The 20,799-nt window shown below is 41.5% G+C and overlaps 1 protein-coding gene across 2 annotated transcripts in view; it reads left to right on the top strand.

Moving 5' to 3' along the window:
- Nucleotides 1–6,138: 6,138 nt before the first annotated feature.
- The window catches only part of LOC310997511 (glutamate receptor 3-like), a gene marked incomplete at both ends in the record, with an annotated part of 66,898 nt that continues 52,237 nt past the window's right edge, over nucleotides 6,139–20,799 (top strand). For both annotated transcript variants that reach the window (XM_083987229.1, XM_083987228.1), the window contains 3 exons: nucleotides 6,139–6,226; nucleotides 6,567–6,725; nucleotides 19,855–20,094. In XM_083987229.1, coding sequence (XP_083843355.1) covers nucleotides 6,139–6,226; nucleotides 6,567–6,725; nucleotides 19,855–20,094 — 487 coding nt within the window. The remainder of the gene's footprint in view (nucleotides 6,227–6,566; nucleotides 6,726–19,854; nucleotides 20,095–20,799) is intronic.

Here is a 20,799-nt window from a genome sequence, read left to right as displayed (position 1 = left end):
GCCATGAAATTTTGCTCAGGCATTCATGGTCCACAGAGGATCAATCCTAATTACTGCGTAGCTTCTCTGACTTTTCCCTTTTCACCATTGTGGCATTCGTGTCCCTCTTGAGATGAACTGAAATAGCTTTCTGTGATCCAGTGACTCGAACGATTAACATGGCCATAGAGTCTAGACACCATTCTCTCTGTAAAGACAACATGGCTATGGAGTTTAGACAGAAACCTACTGTATGTACCTCTCAAATATGAAATTATACAAAATAACAATTGGTGAAATACTTCCAGTAATCCAGTTACTCCTGGATTATCGTGTGTATTGTATAACCCTTGCAAAAGGCAGATATTTGAAACCAACAGAGAAAGGAAATGAAAATAATCTCAAAAGAAAACATCTTGCAAACATATGAGTATTAAAAGTTGTTGGCTACATCTCTCGACAGCTGACCCCTGCCCTCCCCCAAGTGAAGTGATGCATGTTTGTGCAGCTATGAGCTGAGATCTGGTAGAAAATTGAGAAGAAGAAAAAAAGCGAGACGTTGCATCAATTTATTCGGTGATCATGAACTAGGTTTCCTTCCTTCGAATGTTCTGTAGGCATCACCTGCAGGTCAAGCTCTGACACATCCTCTGCTGTTTACTCGGAGCTGATTACTCAGAGCTGTCAGATAAAACCAGTGTCATGGCAGGACACATCTGCGCTTTGATTTTGCCCATTCAGCTGCTCCAAAGAAATATGTTGGCCTCCCTCTGCCCCCCTCCAACAGCATCCTCAGTATTCAACACCATAACAAACTCTCATGCTGATGAAGTCGCACGCTCTGTGTACTTGACATTATCACTCTGCCTGGTTTGTGTGCTTGCAAACCCTGAGTGGTATTTTTCTTCTGCTTGTTTCTGCTCTTAAAAACATACCATAAACCTTGCTATAATAACATCACTCTAATGGCGATATAACCTGCGGATGTAAAACATGATATTACTTAAGATTTAACTTGTCTTCATCAAACAGACAGTAAGTGAAGAGCAGTAGAAGACGACAGTGTGTATTGTAAGATGTGGTGCGTTTAAGGGCTCAGAGCACTTTGTGTAGCTGAGGCTCCACAGTGAGCCATAAATACAGGGGTTTTACAGGAAGCCTTAGGAGAATGAAACACAAAAGGTTTTATCGAGGAGTTTTACAGCACTCAGCGAGCTCTTTTTTATCTCCCGACCTTTCTGGGGAGCTTCAGACCACTTACTGCAGCCCTGACCTTGGGTACCATAACACAAAGTACAATGTCATAATTTCATCTCAAGTATTTTACGGGCATTAGTTTTGTTAAGTTACACATAAAACCTCACTTGGGAGTGTGCAGCATGCTGTCCATGGTGTTGGTTTGGTGTATCATTAATCCCAGTTAATCCACTGTACAGTATCCCCTCAGGTTTTCCCTCTGTGCGCGGTATTGGCTGAATGCAAGTTGAGATGTTACGCATTATCACACTTTTTATTTGCTACCTCTTGATCCCTGACCAAGAATAAATAATGGCACTAGACTCACTGAGCACCGTTTGGTTTTGAAGACATTGTTTACAGCCGTATTTCTCATCTTTAATTATCCGCTGCCAACCCTCATTTATGTTATCTGCCCAAGGAAAATGAGGCCGTGCACGCATCAGAGCACTTCTGCTGTGCACTTTTCAATTCTCCCAGCAGGCTTTGGCCCTAATGTCACCTTAAATGTGAAATGTGGAGCTGAACACGTGGATGTGAAGTTCCACATCCAGTTTCACTGGTTCCAGCTTTGAGTAATGATGCTAGAACAGAGGCTTTGACTAAACAAACAAGAAAATGAGACAACCTGCAAGACCTGCATTATTTCTATTAATAACCCGTTAAACAAAAGGAGGTTGCACTGCTGTAGAAAATACATAACTAGCTCTGCTTTACAGAAGATAGAACGCTTCAGAGATTAGAAGAACCAACACTAGAGCAGATCTTGCTTTGCTGAATTTAATGTGTTATGTGTAAAAGACAGAATATCGGCTTTGTATGGCGCACGGTGATGCAGACACTTACACAACGTGAACCTGATAGATTTTATATTTGCCTGTTGTTTGTCTGACAGTTGTTTGAACTGCAAAATCAGGCGTCTTTTTGACGACTTAATTACTGTGGATGGCTGATGCGTCTGATTGTAACTGCGAGCTCTCTGTTAACAGTGCTATGTGTAACACTGGATATGCCTGTATTTAGGCCACTCCACTCCCTCAGGCTTACAACTTGTGTGCATAATTCTGTGGGTTATAACAAGCATTTGCTATATATAAAACAAGGTTAAGTTCACAGACTTTTGATAGGTTAGTATTGACAAGTGATCGATCATCTGTGTATATTGATATATGGGCTGGTAGATTATTTAAGATTCTCCCATTATTTCTATTTTAACACAAACCTTCAATCACCTAAAGCTGCTAATGTTTCTCTGCACTGCATCTCACCGTTGAACAGGCCTTCACTGTTTATCATCACATTGTCCCTGTTGCCTGTTGGAGCGATGCCAAAATCACACCACGCCATTAATTGCACCCACCACATGGTCGACACTTCATAAATGCCATTTTTACTTAAACTCCTTTGCAGCTTTTGGAAAAGACCTGCTGACATTTAGACTCGGCTGAATCTCGCTAAAGAGGCTGTGCATCAGACAGAGAGTGAGAGACTCCCCGAACAGATCTCATTTGCTGTTGCGGAAAAGTGGGAAGCTTGCCCAAGGTGCGCCGTGGTGGCAGTGCAGTGATAACCTGAAAGCTCTTCTAAATACTTCTAACACTTATTGAAATGCTGTCAGATACGTGCTGGGAGGTCTCTTCACTGAAGGCGACTGCTATCCTCTCTGAAAGCAGAGATTCAGTGCACATCTGTGGAGGCTGCAAAGTCACAGTGGTATAAATTCTGCCATCAAACCAACTCATTAAGAGGAAGATGGGACAGTGTAAAGTATATCATCATAATTCTAAACATGTAGATTTAGTGATTCATTCACTGCAGAAAACTTTTCATTGTTGTGTATCACTTGATGTGGAAGCTTACCCCTGCTGAGAAATGTGCTTGTGTCAGACTGTGACACATTAGAAACTGTATAAAGATTATTAGCTGTGGTGGGTATGGGGTATTGTCATTTTTCTTTTGCTTGAGGATGAATAGGAAACTCAGCAGAGAGGAGATCTTTTATTCTGATCTTTTCCAAAAATGTCAATGTTTTGTTTAGTATGGTTTATATATCAAAATCAATTATACAATGTGAACTTAACACTTAACATCGAATTTCTGAACCATCATTTCTTTTTCTTTTTTTCATGGAGCACATCAGGGCTTCACATTAGAGGTCCCATAAAAGTATTGAGGTGTAAATACGGGTATGTAATTTAGCAAGTGATAAGACTGTTGTATTATTTATAAATGTTGTAGGGAGGATGTTGCTGCTAAAAGAAAACATTAATAACCCTGGGGAAGATGCGCATGTGAGGAAGTACAACAATAAGTTGACTGCTCCAGTAATTTGTGTACACTACCTTATCTGGCTCAGCAGCATGGAGAATTTAGTGAAGTGTACTTCATTGTGTGCTGCGCTTTGGGCCATACTTATATTAACCTGTTGATATGCTGACCCCTCTGGTGTGTGTACGTCTCGCAAGAATTTCATTTAAACAATCTGGGTGTTATATGTGAGTGGCCTGAAATGAATTGGATCATTTTTCAAGTGGCCGCGGGAACTTTTATCTGTAAACGACACGCTAACGGTGGTGTACGTCTGCGGAAAGGTCAGGCCATCCTGACAGTATTTTCCCCTCATGAAATTGAACTTAATTATAGTGCAGTTGTTCTACTTGCCGCGTCTTATGAAAGATTAGAGCTGTATGCCAAGCATTAAATCACATCCAGATCAATAAGCACAGAGTCTGTAGCCTGTTCTGCTGTGCTGGTTTCTGCAGCAGTCTAAAAAGGAAGCTGTAATGATTTCTACCATCCCAGCACACACATAGTGTATAGACCCACACGCTCCAACAAATCACACTCTGTGAGCATAATTGATATTGTATTGCTCAGCTAACCTAATGGAATGTAAGAGTCACCCACAGTGAGTAAGCACTACTGGAGTGAATAAAGCGATATAATGTCTTGAAATAGATAAATTATTAAGGAGGATGAACTTCAAGCCGAAGAGTGCTTGTCCTTAAAAAATAGTGTTCAATAACTAATTTCAGTAGATTTAAATCACATTCCTGTGCGGTGCTGCAGCCTGGAGTACAGAGTGTGCTTTGAGTTACATACAGCTTAATAAAAGAAAAAGCACAGTGAAAGACAACGATTAAATTTCAAAGCCTTAAAATCACCTGTAAACCTAAAAGCCAACCTATTAGGTTTTTACGGCACTGCAGTGTTTTGAATTAGAAGCAGTAAAAATAAAGATTAAAAAAAACACACACACAGAGTTTGTGGTGTTAATGTGAAATCAAGCAGGATTGCTTTAGCAGAACTGTGTGCAGCTCTTGATCATTGAAGTAATTTTGCCACTGGCTGCAGTTTGGCTAAGTTTGTTTGTTAGCCTCTAACTTTCCAGGCCAGACATGACCAGACAATCAACATGTGAGGTGAGGGGGGATGATGAGCGTGTGCTGTCCCGCTGGTGCACCCGTGTGGGTCATTATTGTTGTGATGTGAGTCTGATTGCCAGGCGGGGCACCATTTCCCTGTCATGTTGCTGGTGTAATAAATGAATGGCCCCCCGTTAAACCACAAACAATTAGGATAATGAGCCAACAATGATGATGACCTCAGGCATCTCATCATATTTTGTGTGTTCTGTGAGTCGGCTGAAACAGCAACACCGTGTCTAAAGACTCACACCACCAGCAGCACCTTAAAGATGCAAACAGTGAATCAATGAACTCACTGTAAGTAATACCCTGCACTTCCTGCATCACCTTTTGAGATTGCTGACAAAAAAAAGAAGAAAAAAAGACTGCAAATCCAAATGACTAACACAAGTGAGTCAATTAGGATTCCAGTATATAACATTAGCTGGGACTCTTGGCAACCAGTGATTAAACAGTGATAAATCACTGCATTAGCTCTCACATCTACAGCCGCTGCACCCAAACACCTGCAGGGGACAGCCTAAGATTATGCTGTGAAGAGATAGATAGATAGATAGATAGATAGATAGATAGATAGATAGATAGATAGATAGATAGATAGATAGATAGATAGATAGATAGATGTAGATGGATGGATGGATAGATAGATAGATAGATAGATAGATAGATAGATAGATAGATAGATAGATAGATAGATAGATAGATAGATAGATAGATAGATAGATAGATAGATAGATAGATAGATGTAGATGGATGGATGGATAGATAGATAGATAGATAGATAGATAGATAGATAGATAGATAGATAGATAGATGGATAGATGGATAGATGGATAGATGGATAGATAGATAGATGGATAGATAGATAGATAGATAGATAGATCATGCTAACAGGTCAGTAGTGTATTGTTGAACTGGATGCCGGTGTGTGCTGCTCTGACTTTGCACCACACACACCAAATCCAGCTCAGCCTGCGCCGCCTCACACACACACCAACCAACTCTGCAGTGACGTGAGGAAGACTGGAGGCTGCTCTTATTATAATTCAACGTCAGACCAAGTTTGATAAACGCCCCCCCTCCTCAATCCCTCCCCTCCCTCATCTCTCTCTCTCCCTCTCTCTTTCTTTCTCTCTCCGTCTCTGTGGTCCATTTCAAAGGTCTTTATCCACAGTAAGGAGATCCGCTCTCCCTCTCTCCTCTTCCTCCTCCACCTCCACCTCTTCCACCACCTCCTCCATCTTTGAGATAGATCTTGGCTTTAGGTTTCCTCCTCCAGCAGCAGCAGCAGCAGCAGCAGCAGAGGAGCCTGCGCTGCAGTTGCGCTGGCACACATTCAACGTGGGTGCACACACACACACACACACAGTGAGTGAGAGAAAGACCCCGCCGCATCTTGTGGATTTCTTTGCGTACAAGCCCGTGTTCATGGTTCTCCCTGCTGCTCCTCTGTCACATCCAGACCAGGAGTTGATTCCACTTCTCGGAGAGAAAAATGTGGCATCGGACAACAACGGCAGTCCTCGTTTTGTTGTATTTTTGGGGGGATTCGCGGGCTGGGTTTCCGAATCAAATCAACATCGGTAAGTTGAACGGGCTACTCTGACTGCACCTACGTTTTTTTTTGTCTAAATGGGACACGACTGAGCAAGTCGCACTGAATTGGTTATTTACATAATTCATTGCCAAGTTCACTTCTCGTGGTTGTAGGATTTTGCGCGTCTTTGTGGGCGGTTTGGTAAAAATAGAGTTGATCCAAATGGTCACAACGAGTTTCAGTATCTGCAGCGCATTATTTCGTGACAGCTACACATTTACTCTTCATCTAGGTGTCTAGTAATGTCCCTATGGTGAAATTTAAATGCTTTTTTCCCCCATGTGTGTTGGGTTGAGCCCTGTCATATGTGATATTTCTCCCTGTAGGTGGACTGTTCATGCGCTCTACGGTGCAGGAGCACAGCGCCTTCAGGTTTGCTGTCCAGCTGTATAACACCAACCAGAATGTGACGGAGAAACCCTTCCACCTCAATTACAATGTTGACAACCTGGAGTCTTCCAACAGTTTCTCTGTCACACATGCGTGTGAGTACTTTCACTGTTTTTTAGTAGCTGATATGACTTTTCCCTGTGTAAGAACAGCAGCAACACATTATGCTAGTTGAAAATAACATGATGCTGATATAGGCTGTTTTTCATACTGCACCCAGAAGTGATGCTGAATGTTGTTTATGAACTGAAAACAGGTGTTTGAATGAAATAGGTGGGCACTTGCCAAGTGTCCTGCCTAATGCACAGTCTCCTCAGTCATAGGCTACCATCCAAAACTCACCAGCTGGATGATGGAGCACGATGGCCTGTAATTGGCCAAACCAGGTGATTTTGTAAACTGAGTAATTCAGTAATTCCAGAGGGGGAAACAAACATTGCTGTTCCTGTTGTGGCCCTGTTGTTGTCTGGCTTTAGATATGGTAATGGAGGCCACTGGTTGAATTGGATGGATCATACAAATTATTGCATTTCCATTTGTTCCTCTGATGTTAAATGACCTCTTAATTAATCTGCACCTCTTAAACCACAATGTAGGCTTATTTCAGATGCCTATTTGTGTCTATATACAGTATTATATAGCCATTGTTTTGTGTTAATTAATTTAAAAGATCACCCTACCTGCAGAACAGTGTTGTAAATTTGTCTGACTGCACTTGTGAAGGATAAATAGACCACTGTATCAACTGCAACATGTGGTAATCCATGTAGTCATCTCCACGAGCATGATGGATTTGATAGGAAGTGCTGTGGAGTGTGAGATGGCTTCATAATTGGTCTACCAGTCACTCCTCTGCCATGTAGGGCACCAAGTTCTGTCTGGAGAATTAATTTGTTATCCTTCTTCCCACCAACTGCACTTCACACTTCATGCTTAAGGATCAGCTGCAGCTCTCCAAACTCTGCAGCTGCCATCCAGGCGCCCGTGTAACCTAATGAAGTGAGAAAAAGGAGCACAAAAAAAATAAAAAAGAAAAGAGAAGAAAATAAAATTGAGCAAAATTGTGCCCAACACATCAGGGGCTCAGTTTTAATGAAAATGTAAAATGCAGTTGAGGAGAGTGGTTGCTGGTGTGTGTTTAGCCGGGATGGAGGAGCAGGCTTGGGGAGAAGTTGCAGGCGAATGCGGGATTACACACATTCACACACTCACGCCTTGACGCTGCCCAGTTCAACCACAGCCTTGCACTGTCGACTGCTGAGTAATTACACCGGAGCAGCTGTGGGGTCAGTGCTTAGCTCAAGGGCACTTCCTTCGTTGTTGTTGTTGAGGAAGAGATGAATCTGACATGCTTGGCTTTCCCGGATCAGGGACTAAGCGCAAACTCTATTACTTTGGCCTGTTGTTCATTTTAAGGAAGCTAAAAGGATGTCATTATGTAAAATAAGTCATCCAGCAAAACACAATATCAATGAGCTGTTTTTCCTCCAGTCATTTTAAACCCACAGATTGTCTTTTGGTATCAAACAAATAACTGTATTATGTATATAGGCTCTATAAATACATGTTTTGAGTCATTTATTCAACTGTATAATCCTCCTAATGCCAGTTTCGAAGGGAACTGAAACAGTATTTTCCCTCCTCATGTGCAGCCTTGTAGTAAAAATAGAGGCCTGTTGAATTAGAAAAGCAAATACTGTATGTCTTTGGCTCATGCACCTATTAACAATTTGGACCAAAGCCAGGAATGACTGGGGACTAAACCTGAATTCATTGTTTTTGAAAAGAGGCTTAAGGTGTTTCCTCCTAAAGCGCAAGAAGAAAAACAAGATAATCAGGAGGATCCATTTCACTGAGATGAGCGGATGCGAGATGATGCCTGATGATGCTCTCCAGCTGAAACAGACCAGTGAGCAGCTCATTACAGGCAGACCAGCCAGGCCAGTTTTGTGACTAAGGCATCGGTTGAATCTGTACCAAGCTACACGGCTCTTATTATAGTAGTCTGGATTGTATAATGTCCTGTTTGCCTGGCAGGTGTCGATGTAGCGAAGGAACGTGATCATTATGATTTGACACATTTCTATTCTGGCAAGAATTAAAGGTTAGTCATTGCTATGCTTTCCCGCGGCTCACATCGTTCCATTTAGAAAACATTAGCAAAGTGTTAAGATGGCTGAGATTTTAAATCTGCTTATTGCTTGTGGTCTTTGGGCTTGTCTACAACCCCCCCTTCTCCCCTCCACATCCCCTCCCCTTTATGTGAGATACACAACTGAATGAAAGGAAGGATGGATCAGGTGTACCAAACAGAGGGATTACTTTTCACTCAGAGCTCATTTGGACCATTTGTTATATGTATTCTGACAGAAATAAAGCAGGACAACACGGCTGTCCTCCACTTGGGTCAGTATATAATGATTGTTACAAATCCCTGATGGCAAATGACTCTGTTATTGGCAGTGTGGATCAATAGGTGGAAGGCTATGGTCCAGCATTAGTGTGTGTGTGTGTATGTGTGTGTGTGTGTGGGGCTCCAGTTTGTTCTCCAGTATGGAAAAATCAATTCTCACCAAGCTTTCATTTTCTCTATCGCACTCCCTCTCTTCTAATAAATGCCTTATTCTCCAACTTCCTCCGGTTTGAGACACTAAATTTTCAGTTTGATGCTTGCATTGCAGATATGACAGCTTAAATAACAACAACCTGTATACAGCCAGTGGTGTATTGCAGCAAATAATTCCCAGTCACTGTAAATAGATTGAATTGATCCTGACAAAGAGAACTTCACTCGGCTGTTGTGTTTATTATCTCACCAATTTGTGGCTGGAGTGAAGCTGCAGGATGTATCGATGTGGCACATTTCCCCAGGCCAGGACAGTGTGTGCGTTAATGCAGAGAGAGGAGGGTTACACCCATTAGGACTGAGGTCAGGGCAGGAAGAGATGAGGTAAACCAAGTAGGGTTACCGCTTCTGGATATAGTGACGGGGCATTGACATTTTTTTTGCAATGTGAAAAATGTAGGAAATGAAAATTTCAAGTCATTTGCTTTTCTCCTCTGTTGTTCACCCATAAAAAAATGAAAAAGCCGCATCATATAGTTTTTATAAAGATTTTTCTTGTTTTCTTCTCGAAGCAGCGAGAGTTTATCCAGATATGGACTTTGATTTCATCAAATGTCAGTGTAACTGTGTGTTTCTCATTTGATCGTCTATTATAGCTACCTATCCTCCCTCTGCTATGACTCAACCAGTGTGATGCTGCTCAGACAGAGGCTAATGTTAGAGCACTTCAGTGTGTAGGCAATGGACAATCCCACTAATGCAGCATAGACCAGTTCATGCAGCCAGATATCCTCCTCCTTCTTCTCCTCCTCTTTCTCTTCTCCTTCTTCTTTTTCTGCGTTATTAAGACTGTATAAGCTGTATCAAAATAAGGAATTATTATTAATATTGGTTTATTATTTGCATACAAGCAGTACAGATAGGGGATAGAAGAGAGAGTACCAACCCACAGGCAAATTCTAATGTCTATTTTTAACATTTTTATGATAAAATATGTGTTATTAGAGCAGAAGAACTGCAGCACAGTCACTCGCTTGTTGCTCATGGTTTGCGGTGTAAACTGAATTAAATGCTCAAATGGAAAAGTTTACATGCTCTCTGTGCTTCTTAGGCTGTGCAGTAAATATGACGCTACAGTGAGCAGCTGGTCGTCTTCACTTCACATAAGGGCTGGAGACAGGGTGTTTCTAATCTTCTAAGCTAAGCTAATTGGCAGCTGGCAGTAGTTTCATATTTAGTGTGGAGACATGGAGGAAATATTGATCTTCACATCTTATTCCTGGCAAGAAACCAAATGAGCACATTTTCTAAAAAGTGGAACTATTCAGCTAAACCACTTCTGAGCAGCCGCCATTTCAGAACCTGTTGAGGAAGAATAAGAGTTCCTAAAGTGAGTCATTACAGTGTTTGAGCAAATATTAGAAGGTAAATGTGAATTTCAATTGGCAATGCTTTATATCATTTTTGCTGTAGTTGCTGTTGTAAAATAAACATTGCTGGGATGTAACCAAACAATACATAACCTTGGATCCATCATAACTCCGAGAACTCATTTAAACCGACAAGTCATGAATGATGTATGAGCACCAGAGACAAGGTTGTCAAATTGTTTGGCCTGAGGGGGAGCGTTCAGCATCATAGTTTCTATCTTAATCCACACATTGGAGCAGCACCAGTAACGGCGGGGTCAGCGATAATCAGAGGAAGAAGTCCACTCACTGTGCATGTCTAAATTCAATTATCAAAACTTGTTCAGCATGCAAAACAGCTCCACCACCACCACCGTCGCGGAGGTATTTGGACAGTCAGACGGTTGCATTTGCATTTAAAAGCCTCTCGATTTGGGAGCCCTTGAACAGAGAGAGACACTTACCCAAAAGCATGTCCTTTTTATCACGATACACTGATAAAAATATCTGAGTTACTGCTACTGCAGCCAGGGTCCTGTCAGTTTGGATGACCTGCCCCAAGTTGACAAGTACTCATCCTTAGATTTGTCATAGCTGTGTCATTATGGAACATAACAAATACATACAAGCTTTTTAATGTCTTTGAAATAATTTTATCCAACTAAAGAGTCATTTTAGTTGCAGGCAATGCTGTTTTCACTGACATGAATAGATGGTTTGACCCTTAATAATAAGAAAATAATGATAAGAGCTTTTAGGATGTATCGCTGTGGGGCAATACAGCACTCACAGGTCGTCATGCAGTACCTTTCTTTGAACAGGGGAGCACTGATGCTAAATAAATGGCCATAACGACATCAGGGGCTTTTAAATATCAGCTGACTGGAGACACCAGTGTCTGTCGCGTGCAAAAAGGAGTGTAGATATCCTCAGAAAGAGTCTCATTTCTTGTTTTTCTCAAACTGAGTCACTCAACGCTGGGTGGTCATGGTGCTGTAAAATGGCGGAATAGCACTGAATAGGTTTGGGGGCAAGCCACTGGAGATGTACAGTTAGTTTTCCATCCTGTGCATCAGAACGTGCTTACATGCCAGCGCTGTAACAGAGCGACGGTGATCACTACTGACAAGCTACAGTGATGCTGCAGCAGTTTGTTGCAGTCTTACACAACGTCTTTCAGCGCGCCTGCCTCTGAAAGCTCTGCTGTTATTCACTAAATGTTACCTGAGATTATCCAAGGACAACAAGCTCAACTACACAGAGTGATGCAAAAAAAGAAAAGCAAAGATGCCACCGGGGCAGTGAATAATTCAGAGCAGCTGCTTTTATGAATTTCGAAAAAAAGTTGTTTATTTTAAATGTTAAGACACAGAATGTATTTTAATGTACTTGAAACAACCCCATCAATTTTATGTTCATATTTAAACATTAATGCCTTTATTCAGTCAGATTTTTCCATTTTACAATAGTGGTCACCATAACACATGGCTGGAGTTAATGAATTCTTAACGCAGGGGTCCCCTTATTGATGTCAGTCAAATTCCCATGTCTCCTGCTGCGCTACAGTGTTTTAAACTGAGTGTACTCCATTCCTCTTTCTCCCATAATAGTGGTCGTTGGTTGATGTTTCTGCAGAATATGCAAAGCATGTGTAGGTGGAGTGTTAGCAGTGCTTTTACTGCGGTGCATTGCAATATTAAGGTCTATTCTTCCGTACACGGCTCCAGTAGCCCCAGGCCTTGTCTGTGTATCGCTGCTGTAGATTTCCTTCTGTCATGTTGTTTTAACATGTGGGCTGAATCCAGTTGTATTTCTCAGATTAGGAATAATCCAACGAGTGTTGCCCCACTCTTTGCCTATAATGAGTATCTGCAGGGGGTAACCCACTGGAAGGAAATGTGTGCTTTTACGAAGCTGTAATCTGTAGAGAAGAGGGAATTCCAGCCAACATGCAACCACACACTGCCGGAGGAGAAACACCTACTCAGGCTTCAGTCCCTATATGCCCTGTGCTTTCTCTGTGGTTGGTCAACTGAGACGAATTGCACAACAATGCAGACTGTAATGCGGATAAAAATATGAAACACTTAAATGTCATAACACAGAGATCATTTAAACTGTGTGCACTTTGCCTTCAGTGAGATTTTCATCTCAAAACAAACATTTATTACAATTTTATGGTAAAATTGAACTAGCTGGGTTCTAATAAGACTGTCAGTGGGATGACTGCAGTTTATTAAATTTAGACTAGATGAGATGCTATAAAGAGACACTGTTAAATAGAAAAATTGTCTACAATATTCTTTCATGACAAGTTTTGTGAACAAGCTAAGCTGCTGCACTTTGTTGCCTCGTACCTTAATTTATAGTGTGTTTAAATTTCATCTTATTTTAATTCATTTCAATTTCACTACAAAACAAAACTGAGGGTTACAGCCGTGCTAGCAGCACTGTGAGGTGTTAGCGTGCTAACAAGCTCACAGTAATAATGATGATGTGAAGCAGCATATTTTACACCAGATGAAATGCTGAGTTGTTGAAAATTGAATGTATGCACTGACTGTCTTGGCACCGCATCCAGTAGTTGTTTAGTTGTTGAGATTTCACACAAAAACCACAATAGTGAACTGTGTGGTGTCAGGAGAGGTTGAGGTCAGGGTTCAGTCAACGATGTCATTTGCCCTCCAGCTCAAAATCTAAATTAAGTGGACACAGTAGCAGCACATTGTACTGAAATGACCACAAGCAGTGTTGACCTGAGACTGTTCCTCCTCGGGTGTGAGGTTGTGTTCGTGTCAGCCCACTGTGTATAAGCTGAAATAACTGAAACCTGCTATTTGAGAATCCAATCACAAAATGCATTTGACCACTAATTTCAACTTAAGCGCTGCAGAGTTATGCTCTAGAGTGCTTCAGCGTGCAATAATACTTCATATCAGTGCAGTTACCATTTTAATTTTGACAGCTGTGATGGATTAACAAACAAGGAAAGGAAAATTGGATTTTTGAATTTTACTTTAGTCGTACACCATAACTCAAAAGTACTAACCTGTCTGCTGAGGCTTCAAGGAACAAACTGAACTGCAGCACTCTGAGAGGTTAAAGGATGGTGCAGAAGCAAACAAGCTCTTATGTTGTGTTGTGAAAACAGACATCAGCCCTGGTTAGGGCAGGCAGGTGCACAGTTACTCAGCACCGGTCTACAGTTTGTTTGGAGTTTAGACCTTCACTGACCTTATATGTTTATGATTTCAAAATGTGGCCTTTTATTTGATGTGTGTCAACCCGTGCTTATTCAAAATCGCTGCTGCTTTCAGTACAGAACTGAACTATCAACTGAACTGCAGACGTTCCATCTTTCCCTGTCTTTCTGCTGAGATGTTGCATATAAATACAGTGCACTTTTGTTTTTTTATGGTGGAAAAATTGCTTTGGAAAGATCACCATGGAGCATTAATTCAATAAAAACATAAAAAATTGCCTCTGCTTGTAAACAAATTTGTTATTTCTTGACGAGTCCTTGCTGGAGATGACAGTACAGTGAATGATTCCTGTGCCAAACCAGTTTCTGGATATTTATCTGTCTCCTCATGATGATGTTTGGAGATACTGTCAGATGCAGATAGAGAAATATTTCCATGACATCCCGTCACTGCTGACACGTTAAGCAGCTGGATGCATGTTACCTTGAATGACAGGGGACGCTGTGTGCTCTGACCCTGCAAATCATCATTTCGTAAACGACACCAGCTCAGACGCCCAGCTTGTTTCTGTGAGGAGACACTGAATCTGCTGAGTGTCAGTTATTCGGCACATTTACAAGATTTTCCAGCACTCTCTGTTCAGCTTTGTTATGCTGTCTCATTTGACAATGTCCTTTGAAGGATATCTTCTGTAGTTTTTGAGTTTCAGTTGTTCACAGCTCTTTGTCTCCTCAGCAGTTTCAAATTCAGACGAATGGGAAAGAGCTTGATCCTCACTGTATGCATGATATGTGTCATAATGGGAAAATGGATCACCTTGATTTACGGTTCATAAATTTCACATTTTTCACAGTTGTAGTACAGAGGCTTCGTAATCATTGACATGACATCATGGGTTAATTCAGTCTGAGTGAGGTCTGCGGGTCCATGAATGGCATAAATTCTCTAGTTTGGATTTGACATCAGGGTTTATTTTAGAAAACATATCATCATCTGAGATATCACATCCATTCATTGTCTTTAAAGGGATAGTTCAACATTTTAGCAAATTGGCCCATTGCCATAATCCCTATAGTTTTAGGAGTAGGTTCATTACCTTTAATTGTCAGTGCAAGCTATTTTTAGAATGGTGGAGCAGAGTCGCGAGCTGCTCAGAGCTACACTGCAGAGGCTCATGGGATTTCTTGGTTTCTCTCATCAAACTCATCAAATACACAATCCAACAACTCCAAAACGCTCTTGTGGACAAGTTGTGACCTGCACATTCACCACGCTATGAGATAATAACGGAACGTTACGAGACAGAGTTGTTTTCGAGGCAAATGCAGAGACTGCTTGCTGAAAAACTGCCCCCGACAGAAACGCGCATCAGCGGTTTTGCATGAATTTCCCTCTAAAACAACTCTGTCTCGCAACGTTCCGTTATTATCTCATAGCGTGGTGAATGTGCAGGTCACAACTTGTCCACAAGAGCGTTTTGGAGTTGTTGGATTGTGTATTTGATGAGTTTGATGAGGGAAACCAAGAAATCCCATGAGCCTCCGTTGCGTAGCTCTGAGCAGCTCGCGGCTCTGCTCCACCGTTCTAGAAATAGCTTGCACCGACAGTTAGAGATAACGAACCTACTGCTATGACTATAGGGATTATGGCAATGGGCAAATATGCCAAAATGTTAAACTATCCCTTTAAACTAAATGATCAACACAGGTCACTGTCTATCTTTAGCAATGCTAGCAGTGGTGATGTTGGTCAGTTGGTCGGTCAACCACGTTGGTCCAGAGTGAAATATGTCAACAACTATGATGACGTCCGTGCTCTGAGGTTGACATTTGTGGTTTTAAGTGAAATGTCTCATGTCTGCCATTACATTTGGTATAAAAAGTCATGTCCCCCTCAGGACAAATCTGAATCATTCTGCCTCTTCCTTAATTTTTAATCCTGTGCTATCAGCAGGGACAGCAACTGCATGTTTGTGCCGTGTCCTTTGCCTTTATCTCTTACTAAACAAGTGACCCTGAGAAAGGACAGGACAAGACAGGGACAGGTATCCCCATGTGGCTGAGACCAACACAGCCTCATCTCTCTCTCTCTCTCTCTCTCTCTAGAAAATGAATTGGAATTCCTGCCGCTCTCCTCTCCTCTGGTGCTGCCACAAGCACTGCTCTTAGAAACGCGGTAGAAAAATAACTTTCCAGCAGGCAGCAGCGCGCACATAAACAGGTTATTTGTTATTGTCACGAAAACTAAAATTGTTTGAGCAAATGCAAAACTCAATCCCTCCAAACCTCAAGGCACCCACCAGCGACTCTGTCCAAAAAAAGTTCACTCCCTCATCTCAGTGTGAATCCTCCTCTATCCTTTTCCCCATTCTCACTTTCTTATATGCATAAAGTTCAATTTCCTCACTGCGTGCGGCGTTCAGGCGAGGACACCAGCTCCCGCTCTGTATCCCCCCTCAGCTATACAGCTTTAAGAATTCCCTTTGTAGGCTCGGCCCCGCAGTGCACATAAGCTACAACTTCATCCCTACATCGGTTTTATGATAGACTCCGAAGAATTGCTGTCAACTGTCAACAGGAGAGACCCTAAAAACTGTAAAGTCCAGAGTTTCAGGAGGACTTGAGACAGTGCTGGAGCTGCCACATGTATATGTTACGTTTGACAGGACGTTGAGAGCTGAGGAGATGCAGAGAGATGGAGGGCGCGGGAGCCGTTGCGGATAGTAACTGTAATGACAGGCAGATGTGGGTGTTTGTGAAGCAATGGAGAAAATAAGATGGAAGTGGACAGAAAGTGTGAGAGGGATTCGTAGAGACAGAGACACTCAGAGTCTGCAGTAGCTTCAAAAAATAGCTCCTCTTCCCCTCTGTAATAAAGTCAATGATGCGCATCTTTATTGCTGACCATGATCAAGGGAATTTACTGTAGTTGAATAGTGTTTACTGCTTGATGAGCGCAAATATATGATTTCATTAGTCCTTTTGGGGAACGGGCTGCTTGACAATCAGAAAATATTGGTGCCATTTTGAGAGGAGAATTGGATGCTATTTGATGAGCTTAGTGGTGTTAATTTTAAGACTGCCTTCTATTTTCAGGCTGAATATTGTCTGTTGCTGCAGAAATTTGTGAATCTGTTATTTGTGAAGCCAAAACTGAAAAAAAAAGAAAAAAAAGATCATCTGCTCTCACATTTTTCTCTCATGAAGGGGGAGCGTTATTTACCGCAGGCTATTTATCAAGTGCCCATCGAGTCCTTGAGGTGAGGCTTAGAAATGGTCCTTCAGCGCACAACAATGGTGCAGCAACAACTGGAAGATTCTTGTGCGTGATTACAGTATCATCTCAAACAGGTGCAGCAATTTCATTTCTGTTGATGCCTGCGTTTGTGTATTTCGTACACCAGTGAGATCTGATGTGATGTGTGAAGGCTGAGAAAATGGTGGGATGGAGGAATGATAAAACGACTGAGAGAAAGATGACTGAACCGAGCTATCAGGCGTGTGTGGGAGAATGAATGCTTGTCTTAATGGAAAAGTCGAGCCGAAGAGATGCAACTGTTGAAAAGCATAACAGCGCTGAACTCCAACTAAACACATGGAGGAACCACACAACTGTGAAATTATTTTAGGCCACTGCATTAGAAGACATAAATGTGTAGAGCTATTTTCCAGTTTCAACCAATCATATCTAAACAGCATTTATGTAAAATGCAGTTTTTCATTTTTTGTGTGCAATTCCTTCAATATGTTCTGCCAAATGTTAGTGAAGCCCATTTTGGGTGTATGGAAAAGGCGGTAGCCTGCTTGTGTGTAACATAAGCCGTTTGATTTGAGGTTTTTTATTTGTAAAACATATGAATGTTTTTGTTCATTCAATCCTATAATATTCATTGGTTATCAACAAAAACTGTGATTGTACATGAAGGGACACATTTCTTTGTAGCTTGTAAGTTTTTGCTTTTGCTACATAGTGTTAACACAACAGCTGTTACCAGTCTGGAAGAAGTGTTGTGAGTTTAGCATCAAACTTAATTCCTTTACTCACCAACAGCTGTGTCCAGTAATGGGAAGCGATGCTCATAAAAACTTGAACCTGAAGACTTGGTGCTGCTCAGACCTTCAATTTAAATCTTTTGTATTATAATAATATTGATATTGAATGGAGGAGAAAAAAAGTTGCTTGTTTGTTAATGTTTCATCTCTGGTTTTGATTGTTACAGCTCTAACAAAATAAGACTATTCTTTAATTTTAATACAGTGGCATTTTGTTGATGTTAACTCTTGCTGATGCTGTTGCATTGGTTAATCAGATATTTTATTTCATCAAAAAAATCATTTCTGCTGTAGAAAGTGTTACTTTGGAAATTTGGTTCTTTCGACATACAGTATACTGTAGTGGCACGTGGTCTGAAAGGTTTAGGAACCTCTGATGTAGAAGCACATTTACAGAGGCAATTACATAGGTTGGGACTTGATTTTTGAAACGTATTATTGGCTTTACCTTCAATACACATTGTCAAAATACACAAACATGTAATTGGCCATGTTATTTATTTCATAATGATAGCATTAGTTTTTGACCACCACGCTGAAAATGTCCCCGATTTTCATTTCAGAAATCTGGTCACCTTAGCTTTAAGTAACAGCAAATACTCATTTTCAGTGAATTTACAACTACTAATCACTTGCAGCTTAGTACCAGGAAGTAACTTGAGCAAGCAGGAGACAACCAGGTTATTTGTCGGGAGTCTCATGTGTGAAGTCATGATAAATGTGATAATGAAAATTTCACACGTCTTCTGTTGTTTTGCACCACAGACATGCTCTGTGTCCAAATTCTCCCTCGATATGTGGACTGATACTGCTACATTTGGTTTTTTGGTTTTGTACTGCAGCATCATCCTCTGTGCTAGGCTACACTCAATTTATCTTTGCACCAGCAAAATGAAAATAGTTATAAAAACAAAAGAAAAGAAAAAAAGCATGCTACACTACTCCACCTCTGAAATGTCCTTTTTTTTTTTTAAAGTAGCTGGGCGCTTGGCTAATTTGGTTGTATATAGATTTATGTGTGAAGTAACTGTGAATCAGCTCATTAGTTAATGGGGGGGCAACAGGAATTTGTGATACATCCTGCAAAATTCATGGATTAAATCATCATGACTCACGCTCCACTTATGCATTGCTTAGCATGTGTTTTGTTCCCTTATTATAAAGTGTTACCAGACACTTTCACACAGTGTTGTACAGGATACACTTTGCACAGAATAACTGGATTTCAGCCTACAGATTCTTGAAAAAGACAGCTCATTAAATCCCATCAGGTAGATAATAACATCATTAAACGCTGATTTGTGATACTGAGCAGCTTCAATGAACTGAGCTGTGATCTATGTGGAGCAGGGGGTAATAAATATCAGAGCAGCATTTCCCCCAGTTGTTATTAATATTAAGACATAGGTCATATCCCTGATTCAGTCCTGCTTGGTGTTATTAAACTCATTTATTATATACAAATAAAATAAAATACTTAACACTGTGTAAGACTGAATGTCTGATGCACTAACTGTTTATGGCTGGAGCTCATTTCCATAGTCACGCAGATGGTAGCAGATAGAGCTTGATATAAATCTTTTATACTGCAGTACAGCCCGGTGCTCTCACATTTGCGTGCTCATGTTTCAGGGTATTTGTCCATTAAGAGCTGTGGCCAGTGCACTGATTTCCCCATTATATCTAGTTGATTACCCAAGCAGTTGCATTTAGACCAAGGAGAAGTGAAGGGCACTGGGCAGCACAGCATGGCCATGGGGAGCAGACATCCCACATGGCACCCATTTATTCAGATAGTCAGAGCTTCACTCAGATTAAATCCATCATGAACTCCCTCCCCCATCCCGACCTTACATTGTTTTTTTGCCCATATATTGGTCATTAGACTCAGCAATTTAACTTAAAATATGTGAATGAAATGAAATGAAATTTGGATTTAAACTTTTGGTCACCAACCTGAACCTGAACCCGCTCTCTGTCCCTCTCCCTCTCAGTCTGCTCCCAGTTCTCCCGAGGAGTTTACGCCATCTTCGGCTTCTACGACAGGAAGTCCATGAACACGCTGACCTCCTTCTGCGGGGCGCTGCACACCTCCTTCATCACGCCCAGCTTCCCCATCGACGCTGATGTGCAGTTTGTCATCCAGATGAGGCCCGGCTTGCGAGGAGCCGTTCTCAGTCTGCTGGACCATTACAAGTGGGAGAAGTTCGTCTACCTTTACGACACCGATAGAGGTAAGTGAGTAAAAGCGCTTTCACGCAACAATGCGAACACCAGCAGCTACAACTCGGCAGAAGACAAATGCACAGTCGCAGAACATCTCATTGCTGGGGAAAGTGGAAAAAGTAATAGGCAAGCCAAGCACTTCTCATTTAGACGTGTTATTTTACAGTGTATATGATCACTCCCTAATATGTAAATCCCTCATCCCCAATCCTTATTCTAAGTGGTCTGATTCATTTTAATCTATGCCAGTAATGGCCCTAAATTGCTTCACTATGTGGCTGAATGCTGCTTACAGAGACACTCAATAGCTCCTTGCTTCCGAGGAATGAGTCATTCACAGGTGCGGCTGATCTGCCGCCATAGTGTGACTCCAGCCGCCTGAGCCTCTAATCCTCAGCACTCTCTGATTATCATTTAGCTCTAATTGGATTATATAAAGACAGAGCACAACATACTCTTAACTTGTGCGTGTGCTTCCTGGCCTCCCGCTCCCCTCATGTAGGCCAACTATTTACAGACTCGGGTCTTTGTCGTCCTCTGAAGATCAGCATCTGCAGGGGCCGTGCGAAGAAGCGGCACAACAATCTGCCTGCGAGGATCTTGGACCACAAGCTGGTGGCAGGCAGATTGCTGCAGCGAAGATGTGCTGTACATCGTGATGCGATTTGTCTTCTTAGTTGTATTTCAAATGAATCGGTACATGTACACGTTTT

Source organism: Trachurus trachurus, assembly GCF_905171665.1.
Source record: "Trachurus trachurus genome assembly, chromosome: 14".
Classification (NCBI taxonomy): domain Eukaryota; kingdom Metazoa; phylum Chordata; class Actinopteri; order Carangiformes; family Carangidae; genus Trachurus; species Trachurus trachurus.
Note: the sequence above shows the minus strand (reverse complement) of the source record. Positions and strands in the feature narration are given on the sequence as shown.